General features: G+C 41.5%; 1 protein-coding gene across 1 annotated transcript; it reads right to left on the bottom strand.

Moving 5' to 3' along the window:
* Positions 1-413: 413 nt before the first annotated feature.
* edn1 (endothelin 1) lies at positions 414-5,748 on the bottom strand. Its single transcript, XM_028817334.2, has 5 exons — positions 5,456-5,748; positions 4,590-4,731; positions 3,177-3,326; positions 2,616-2,723; positions 414-1,160 (listed from the first exon to the last, which is right to left on the bottom strand). Exons 1-5 carry the CDS (start codon positions 5,511-5,513, stop codon positions 1,022-1,024), a joined length of 597 nt encoding a protein of 198 aa, XP_028673167.1. The 5' UTR covers positions 5,514-5,748; the 3' UTR covers positions 414-1,021.
* Between the last annotated feature and the right edge of the window lie 4,741 nt (positions 5,749-10,489).

Below are 10,489 nucleotides of genomic sequence, written 5' to 3'. Positions count from 1 at the left end.
AGAAAACAATTACACAACACGTTTATCAAAACAATGTACATTTATTTAATATCATAGACCAATATGGCCTGGAACAGCGGAATACTTAACATGGTTAAATCACTGTATGTTCTGTACAATTCAGTAAAATACTGGGTCAGAATGAGTCTTCAAATAAATACATATAAAAAAAAAGTCGATTTAGACAAAACAGAGTGCGCCCGGGCAGCGTATTCAGTCTCTGATCCAGGCTGCAGCACATTAACTTCAAGGTCCATTTGCATCTCTCGCATGGTCCTAGGACTGGTAGGATAATTGTGCAGACAGACCCAGTTCAAATGTTTGCTGTAAGGCACTACTGTATATAAATTACAGTTTGGCAGGCTAATCCACCAACATCAGGCCTGCATTGTAAAGTCCCTGACATTCTCCCATTTTGTTTTCCTATGCCATCGTTGGATAAATCCATTGTCTTGCAATTCAGCAAAGGACTAGGCAGATGGCCAAGCTACAGAAACCTTAAGGCTATCAAAGGCACTTAGACGTAGATAAGTGCTAAAGAGGTAGATGTGTTATCTTAATATATATATGTTTATATATGCTTATATATATAACAAGACAACAATAATGTTTCCAAGGGGGTTCTTCACCTTGTGCACCATCAGCCGAGTGCCTCCATCCCAATAGCTGCAGCCGTTTACAAGCTCAGCTAAGCCAGGGTCCCAGAGTGCATCATAAAAGCTGAATTCATCTTTTTGACTCAATTTCATTTTCTTTCTCCTCAAGCAGCTGCCCGCTTCTCACTTAGTGTTTAAGCTATAAAAAGTGCTGTCCCCCGACCCCCTTGTCCTTTGGAGCACTCCAACATATTCCCAACGTGCAGCATGAATATGTGATATCCACCAGTTGCACATCTCCATGGCTATGAACCACAGCAAAAAAGAAAAGATGTCAATGCCCCTTCCAACAGAGAAGTCCACAGCAGCCTGCAGCACTACTTTGGGTGAAGCCTGAGGCCAAATCCTGGGGTGCCACACTCCGTTTAAGAGGCTGCTAATAAACTTTCCCTCATTTTTGATCGGTTGCGCTGATTTCTCCGCCACTTTTCCAGCAGCAGGCGCACTTTCAGTGTGCTGTTTGTGACATTTGTGGAAGGACTGGAGTGACTTCTAGATTTAAAGCTGAAAAACAGACGAAAGAAGAGAGTGTCAGGAGATCCCAAATGCAGAAGACCATTCTGACTATGAATTTAAAAAAAACTGAGAAACTACTTAAGTGCATGAAAGGAAATTTTTTAATTTTTTAAATATTTTTTCATGTATCAAACCCTATTCATCAATCTTAGAGTAACCCAACCTGCACTGTTAAACTATGAGAGAATTCACTTAATTCTCATATTGCACAGATTACAGATAGAATTTGTTGTTTATTTAAATATATTTAGCTAATTTAGTGACGATGCAAACATCATTTCATATACACACATTCTTTAGTTTGAAGGATCTTAATGAAGCAAGGTTTATACGAGGAACCACACAAACCAGTACAGTGCCATTTTAGAACCAGAGTGTACTGATATCACTCACACCCATTAGCTTTGACTTGTTAAACCATTCTTCCTTCATTTATCAATTTCAAAATATTTCATTTTTACAGGTGGAGACACTTTCATATCCGGCAAATTCAACCTTGTAACTCTCTGTTGGCGGGCAGGGCAACTCGACCACCTTCTGAGAGGGTAACAGTGGCTGCAGGTTTTCGTCTTAACTAATTTCTTAATTAGAATCCATTTATTTACAGCTAAAGCAGTTCATTTTTTGGGCTTAGTTTTAAACAGGTTGTTGTTTGTTTTTCTTAAACAATCATCACTCAATAATAAGGTGCAAATGTCAAAGAAACCACCAGCCCTCCAGCAAAGTGCTTCCATGTAAGCCTGTATCAATGCAATGCATACAGTATCTGTGTTAATAAAATGGAGGACCAAGAGATACAAATCTGTTCCAAGACACTAAACGTTTGGATGATGTGCTCAGAAAACTACAAATCTGCAGTCTGATGGAGATGTGTCTTAGATAAATGAAAACACTAACAGCTCATATAATAAAACCAAGCTTTACTTCAGTGTCTGCTAGGCCAGCCTACTAAATATAAAACTGCATGCGTTCTTAAGAATTCTGCTTCTTTAATGGCACTTTACCAGGTTCCTCGTTGAACCGATCTTTGACAAAGATGCATTTCATTCTGATAAGTGTTCTTTTCATGTGCTATTGGTTATTTGGGCACTGGAAATGTTCCTGTTAAGTGGACAAAGCAGAAATCCTGACGGGATACAACATCGAGAAACCCGGAATTTAGTCTGTGCGTACAGCAACAGTCCTTTTAGAATTAGGAACCCATTTGTATTCCATACGTCTCTTATCATCTGTTCATAGTTATTTATGGAGCCTGGTTCAGATCTAAATAAATAAAGGTTCTTTCTGGAACCTTAATGTGGTTTTCTCTTTATTTAATTATTTAATTTTATTTCGAAAACTTAAAATAGTTCGATGACTCCTGAACTAGGGAACCAGGATGCCCCTGACACGACAGTGCCTGTTTGCTTTAAATTCCACATCAAGAAATGTCACGTAGCTCACCTTGTGTTTTTGCTGAAGCCAGCTGAAGATCTGTATTTATGCTGCTTTCCTGTGCTGCCTGCTTGTTCTCTAGACATATCTGTCATGTCGTCTGGTGACGCCGGTATCCTACAAATGACAAAACACAGGAAAAAAAGATCAGTTCTGGCGCTTTAGACTCACATTCAGTAGCGCGCTGCCGTGAGATGTCACGTGCTGCACCTGAAGCACGCGCAGCGCGGTAGTTATAGGGAGCCGCGGTCTATCCCGGCAGCACGTGCGGCAACCCGAGACTCAATTTGAAGTCAGCAGGCACATTTAGTGCTTACGGATGATTTAGGATAGTAGAAAACTGCATTAACACGTATATAGGGGTACACCACAGTCAGAACGTGAAGGCAGTGTGCAGTGTCCACACTGACCGGGTCAGAAACTAAACCGAAATCTGTAGCGCTTGTAGTTTAACGACACTAACATGTGTGTCGCAACACTAAAACGGAAAATGCGGCGTCGTAAATGACTGGCACATTCCAGCGCACGGTCACCACACATGTTTTTGTTTATTGCATGGCTGCTTCTTACCTGAACTGCTGAGGAGGCTGACAAAAACTTGAACACCGTCGGTCTGCCGGGTTAGCACACAGGCATCTTGATTCGAGCTTGTCCGCAGCAAATCTGTGCAGAGAGCGCTTGTTTCTTGGAGGACTGCCAAGTCCGTATGAGACAGTGTGTCTGTAAGGAAAAGGGAAAAAAATGAAATAAATAAACAGCGCCGAGCGGTACAGTATGTAGAAGAACAGCGCTTGATTGGATGCGCCCGTCGAAACCCTCGAGACACATTTCTGAACGTGAGCCACAGAAATTCCATTCTGGCAGTTCAGTTTTTTTAAGATGACAGATAAGTCGACCTGCATACATTACACTGTGTATTTAAGCGTGGCCCGCTCGTGATAAGAGTTTGTTTGTATATGATGGACTCCTCAGCAAATTCAGTCTTCAGCTCCTCTGATAAAGTATAGGCGTCTTAGAGAGAAACAGTAAATACTGTATGTACATCTAATGTGTTGATCGGGTCAGAGGCTGCAGAAGGCAGAGCTGGGTGGGCTCCCCGTAAACGTTTCGTAGTCTGGTACGCTCAAGCTTATGAACTGTCTAAGCCAATTAATTATGGATTATTATTATTATTGTTATTATTATTATTATTACTATTAATATCCACTCTCGTGCCGCGTCCGAGTTTGCAAGCCTTTCCTCATCGCAATTTTTGATCCTTATAAACTTGCATGTGCAAAGAACACATTCCATGCATTGAAACGCTCCTTGCACTCTACATTTTGCGCAAGGGGCAAAGTTATTACCGTCAGCTACACTCTTTAAAATGCTGGTTCTTTAATGGTACTTTACGGGGTTGTCTGGTTCCTCGTAAAACCATCTCTTGACAATGAACTTATCTCTGAAGATCCACACACATTAGGTCCCTTATTTTTAAGAGTCTATGTGTGCGTTTGCTCAGCGCACTTTTACACGATATCAATTGCTCATGAATCCTTCCACTTTATTGACCCGTTAAGTTGTATTAGGGTTAGACTCAACCAGTCTTGGTCGGGACGCCTGGCACGCTCAAGCATGCCAATACCACGCCGGGTAAAAGATGCAATTAACGCGCAGGTCATTGAGAGATTTTAAATGTGTGAAAACACTGAAATATTTACATATAGAGAAGGGATCCCCACTATGTTTGCAGTCACCTGTTTTATTGAATAAAAACTGATTGACTGCTTTATTTTGTTATCGCATCAATTGCTGTTCTGTTTTTTAATAATACATTTTTCTGATTCTGATAATAATATATCCCAAACAATAAATACAAAAATATAAGTAATGAGTATAGAAGTATCTGTTAAAGGTGCACTATGCAATACATTTTGATTAGTTGTCTGACAAGATGAGTGAGTTATGAAAGGTTTAAATGATAGGTTATGACTTGGCACTTACTCAGGCGTGTTGACCCAGATGATGTCCAAATGGCAGAAGTAAACACACTCCTTGTCTAGTAGCGAAGAACACGAGCAGCGTTTGGACCTCTGCAGGTGGACAGGGGTTTCCTGAGGGACACGGGTGGAGATAACTGCAGCCACTGCACGGAAAGAGAGGGAACCCATTAGACAAGATCTGCATTTTCGTGTACTTTGCATTTAAAATGCATGCATAATAACAGCAGTTTGAATAAAGTGTTCGATCAGCAATGCAGCATGTGTACACTACAGTATATGTACAGCTTACTTCAGTGTAAAGTATAAGTACCCGTAATAAAGATAACGGGGCACAAAACCCGAATAAAGCCAACGTTATCCCTGCTGCGGCAAGTGGGTTTTTTGATTATGGAGCACATAAATAAATGCAAACACTGTACTTGTTAATTACAAGGAAAATAAATGATGTATTATGAAATATCAGGTTCAGTGTATTACATTGACATGATTTAAGCATATTTTCTATTAGGTTTATATGTTGTTGCTCTTAATAAGCAAATCCTTTATCAATCAAAAGCCGGTGTTACAAAATACACAAAATCGAAAGAGGCATGTGCTACGAACCATGTTCAGAGAGTCAACAGACGACACTTGTTATAATGTTAAAGTAACTTCAAAGTCTACTTGTATATAGCGTCTTTCAGAAAAGACGCATTTATTTTGCATTTTAGTTCTTCTTGGGATCACTCAGTTGATTGGAGGTCGTGACTGATGAAAAAGCATTTTTGTTTCCAGTTCATCATAAAGCTACGCTATTTGCGCAAAACACCATCACTAGAAATTGACACAAGAAAACATACCAACATTAGAATTAAAATATATATTTACCTGCTTCCTGAAGGGATGAGGTCGCAAATACCAAGGAAAGACAAAAGAATACTTCCATTTTATGATCAAATAAAAGCTCCAAGACGTACAGGTGATCTTGTGACGGGGCGAGTGCGCGCAGTAATGCTGGCTTCACCTCAGGAGCTTTTGGCTCTCTGGCTCCCTGTCAGCGCTGAGCCCTTTTATATGGGACGGGACGCGCGCGTGTAAACAGCTTTGTTCCCCTGTTAGCTGTAAGACAATGATATTTGTTATTAGTCAGCGACAAGCAACGTGCTGCTGGCTTAGATAAGAGTAAGTAAATCTCCAGAACTTGAGAGGGATGGACAAGCAAATGACTCGAAAGGGGTGGGCCAGTCTCTCGTGTCACCGATCGTACACTACCTGTTGCGCGTCTTTTCCAGCGGGTGGCGCGCTTCCAAAGTAGAAACTATCGCTAATGAGAGAAGAATTGCTGAAGTGTTTCTTCTAACTGTACCGTAAAGCATAGACTGTTTTCTTGATCTTGGTATCATCAGATTGTAGTGGCGTTTTATTTATTACTTGTATTTATTTTTAGTGCAAATGTAATTTTTGTTTAATGATTTTAGAATAAAAGGACCGATTACTGCGCATTGATGTACTTGCAAGGTGAATTTAATTTTGGTTCCAAAACCGATTAGTACGTGAGGACTTTACATTTATTACTTCTATTTATTTTAAGGCAGTTGTAATTTTAAATGGTTCCGGAATAAAAATTGTCATCTATTGTATATTCATGTATTTATATGGAAATTGTTCAACTTCCAAAAACTGAGTTCATTTAGGTTACCTGCATGTGGTTGTCGAATTGTATTCCTAAAATACAATGCTATTGAAACAGCGCCCTCTGTGTTAATGTTGTTGCGCTGTAAACTGAAGATGAATGAGTCTTGTCCTATTGTTAACCTGTCTGAAGGTAGCCGACTCTGTGTTTGACATCGTCTGTTCGCAGACATTATTAACGCGCGGGGAGACGAGAGCAAGACGAACCTCCTGCCATGACTAACACTTCATCACTTCGTCTACATTCTTGTATTTCATTATACCTTCATCAAGGCGGATTCATACAAGTCCATAAATGGCTAACAGACGACAATTTATCTGCTTTAGCTCACTGAGTGCGAATTGGGAATTGGAAAACAATACTAGAGAGTTGGGAAAGGCATTATATAATAATATATAGACGTGAAAGGTACTATATAATTTATATAAATTTAAAAGGCAACTTATAATCAATTTAAAAGTTACTATATAATACAGTAGATAGATAGATGTGAAAGGTACTGCGTAATACAGTAGATAGAGTTAAAAGCACTATAACAGGAGAAAAAAACTCCCTAAAACCCTTTTAAGGAAAAAAAGTAAGAAATCTTAAGAAGGGTATTTCAAAGAGGGACTCTGTGATACACTACAGTATAGATAGATAGATAGATAGATAGATAGATAGATAGATAGATAGATAGATAGATAGATAGATAGATAGATAGATAGATAGATAGATAGATAGATAGATAGATAGATAGATAGATAGATAGATAGGGGATTGGTCAGTGGATTTTGCGCATTCTCTCCGTGCTCTGGTAGGTCTATAGATTTTTCTGTCAGGTGTATCGTCATTAGCCGTCGCGTGTGACAGTGGCAGTGCTGCTGAGTGTATCTCTGATCGACTGGCATCCCGTCAAGTAAACTCCTATCTCTAGCCCGTCAGGAGTGTGGCTGTGCTGCGGAGTGTACCCTGCAGCGGATTGTTATCCCTGCCCGTTGAGCTCTTGCCTTGTGGTCATTGCTGTCTTCCTACACTCCTCAACTTAGTTGCGGGGATCGGAAAAAGGGGGCGACGTGGCATTACAAAGTTTGAAGTGTACTTTTCTATTTAACCTTACAATTACGACAACGCCTGTCTGTTTTCGGCAATATGTTATCGGTGCACAGTTTGGTATGCGTCTTAAGTAATCTCGTCCTTCACGTGGCTCTCTGAATGCAGGGAACGCAGTTTAATTCAACAGGGCTGTTGAAACATGTTAGATCATTTAAACGATTATTCAAGGCCCGCTTGTGTCGAGAATGGTATTCAAAACAGTACAGGGTGTGCCTAACCTGTCCGAAACATCTCGTTTCTTGTTATTTGCCATTAAACGTGGATCAGATAGATAGATAGATAGATAGATAGATAGATAGATAGATAGATAGATAGATAGATAGATAGATAGATAGATAGATAGATAGATAGATAGATATTTGGTAAAGTTTGAAAAGTAGATGTACGTATAACTGATCGATTTTACCTAAACATGATCACGCCTTAAAATACACTTTAAAATTTAATTTTGCGCTTTTGGCGTTCAGCACATGTTGAGCATTATAAAATACTTTAAAGAGATTCATTCACAAAATCTTAATGGGACAATGTATCCAGGTAATATGGGCTATAGTTTCAAATATTGTTATATTTTAATAAATTTAGTGATACTGATGTTAGATCTTCTTCTTTCGGCTGCTCCCGTTAGGGGTCGCCACAGTGGTAAGCGGGCTAAAACAAAACGCTGCCACTCGCAGTTAAGTGATCAAGATAACGATCATGTCCAAAACGCACCTATTTTCCAAAAAAAGGCCTAAAATCGGTATCGACAATTCGCACTAGGTGGCGCAGTGGGTAGCGCTGCTGCCTCGCAGTTGGGAGACCTGGGGACCTCGGTTCGCTTCCCGGGTCCTCCCTGCGTGGAGTTTGCATGTTCTCCCCGTGTCTGCGTGTCTGCGTTTCCTCCGGGCGCTCTGGTTTCCTCCCACAGTCCAAAGACATGCAGGTTAGGTGGATTGGCGATTCTAAATTGGCCCTAGTGTGTGCTTGGTGTGTGGGTGTGTTTGTGTGTGTCCTGCGGTGGGTTGGCACCCTGCCCAGGATTGGTTCCTGCCTTGTGCCCTGTGTTGGCTGGGATTGGCTCCAGCAGACCCCCGTGACCCTGTGTTCGGATTCAGCGGGTTGGAAAATGGATGGATGGACAATTCGCTCTTCGCCCCCACGGCAGCGGCTTGAGGCAGGAGCCGTCAGCGGACTTCATGCCACCTCATCGTTCAGACGAGACGTCATGTTTTTAAAGATGTTTTTCTTATTCATTTTCACAAATAGGTCTCTGAGTTCGCGGGTTCGTCACATAATAATAGTTTATTGGGTTGTGTGTTTTCTGGTAGAGCCATTGGTAGAGCCATTGATTGACAAAAAGCCATTTATTTTTTGGGAAGGGTTTTTTTTTTCATCTGAAATTGACACTTTGGGCTTTGAAAAAGTTCCTACTATACGGACAAAACTGCACTCTTTAATGTATAGTAGACTACACACAGGACACGACAGATCAAGAAAACCTGCACTTAGCCACCGTCATTATATTTAACAAGAGTCATTTAAAACTTGACGATCTGTTATTATCCATGCGTTGCCATTTATTGAATCTAAACTTTTTTTCTGGACCGTTCATATGGACGGCTCCTCTGGGAACAGAAAACGGTAGCCCAGCTGGCATCGCTCTGAAGACCCACATTGGCACCGTTATTTTGAAGCGTGCATAGCTGCTGTTGGCGCCCATTTTTGAATCGGTTCGTCGTGGATTTGATTCTTTTTGATACTTCGCCATATTTCCATTGTTAATATAGCGCCCAGAGGTCAGGAAAGAGTCTGAAGCGTCTAATTTAAAAAACGCCTGGAAGGCTCAGACGTGGTCACGGTATCAACACGAGCGCTCCTAACTCTTGAGTCCGGTTATGCAATCAGAGACGAAAAGCAACCTCCAGATTACTATTGCGTTATTCGTTTATGTAATAAGATATAAATAACTAAAACCTTAGAATCTCCACCCATCCCAGGGCACTCATTGCATGTCAAATTGGAATTCTGACTTCTCATTTTATTCCAGAAGAGGGCGCACCTAACACAGGAATCTTAATCTAGTCCGAGCACGATGATTATAAAAATTCTGTAATTGCTGACTAAATCTTTGTGTTCGCCTTGTGATCTACTGGCGCCCCGTCAAGGGATTCTTCCTGCCTTGCTTTTGATGTTTGCCGAGATAGGCTCAAACTTCCCCGCGACTTTGCCAAGGATAAAGACGTTTTTAAAAAATTGATGGAGTGCCGGGCGGTTTAGCTATTATTAATGCATATACTGTATCTGCAAACAAGTCAATGAGTTGCACCGGGACATTAATTCTTCTTTCCCTTTCTCTATTATTTTTCTTCCGCAATCCACATATACGTTTTTGATAAGCAAGTAAGACTGGCAAGACCATTGAATATATTCCACTTCTCATTCTCTTCAGAATGATCTACCTCATAAATTCACATTTCCCGTCACACTCGCACGTCCCAATTGATGCACACAAAGCCAGGCGCGTTGGGCAGACTGCACACACACCTGGGCTCGGCCGGTGTTTGGACCCATGGCTTACCAAACTTTCACTAATTGTTAATAATGTAAGAATGCTGTGTCTGACCGCGATATCGAACTTGTTGTCCATCCATCCATCCATTTTCCACCCCGCTGAATCCGAACACAGGGTCACGGGGGTCTAATAGAGCCAATCCCAGCCAACAAAGGGCACAAGGCAGGAACCAATCCTGGGCAGGGTGCCAACCCACCGCAGGACGCACACAAACACACCCACACACCAAACACACACTAGGGCCAATTTAGAAACGCCAATCCACCTAACCTGCATGTCTTTGGACTGTGGGAGGAAACCGGAGCGCCCGGAGGAAACCCACGCAGACACGGGGAGAACATGCAAACTCCACGCAGGGAGGACCCGGGAAGTGAACCCCGGTCCCCAGGTCTCCCAACTGCGAGGCAGCAGCGCTACTTACTGCGCCACCGTGCCGCCCCCGAACTTGTTGTTCGACACAATATTGTGACTCCATATTAAATGAAAACAAAAAAGGTGTCGGAAAATCGCTGAACAGCTAACAACATCATCAAAATGATCAACGTCATCTGAAAGGTAGCAAAGTCAAAGCGATCGGCGT

This window comes from Erpetoichthys calabaricus, chromosome 13 (genome assembly GCF_900747795.2).
Source record: "Erpetoichthys calabaricus chromosome 13, fErpCal1.3, whole genome shotgun sequence".
Classification (NCBI taxonomy): domain Eukaryota; kingdom Metazoa; phylum Chordata; class Cladistia; order Polypteriformes; family Polypteridae; genus Erpetoichthys; species Erpetoichthys calabaricus.
The sequence above is the reverse complement of the archived record's forward strand: the minus strand, read 5'-3'. Positions and strand labels throughout refer to the sequence as shown.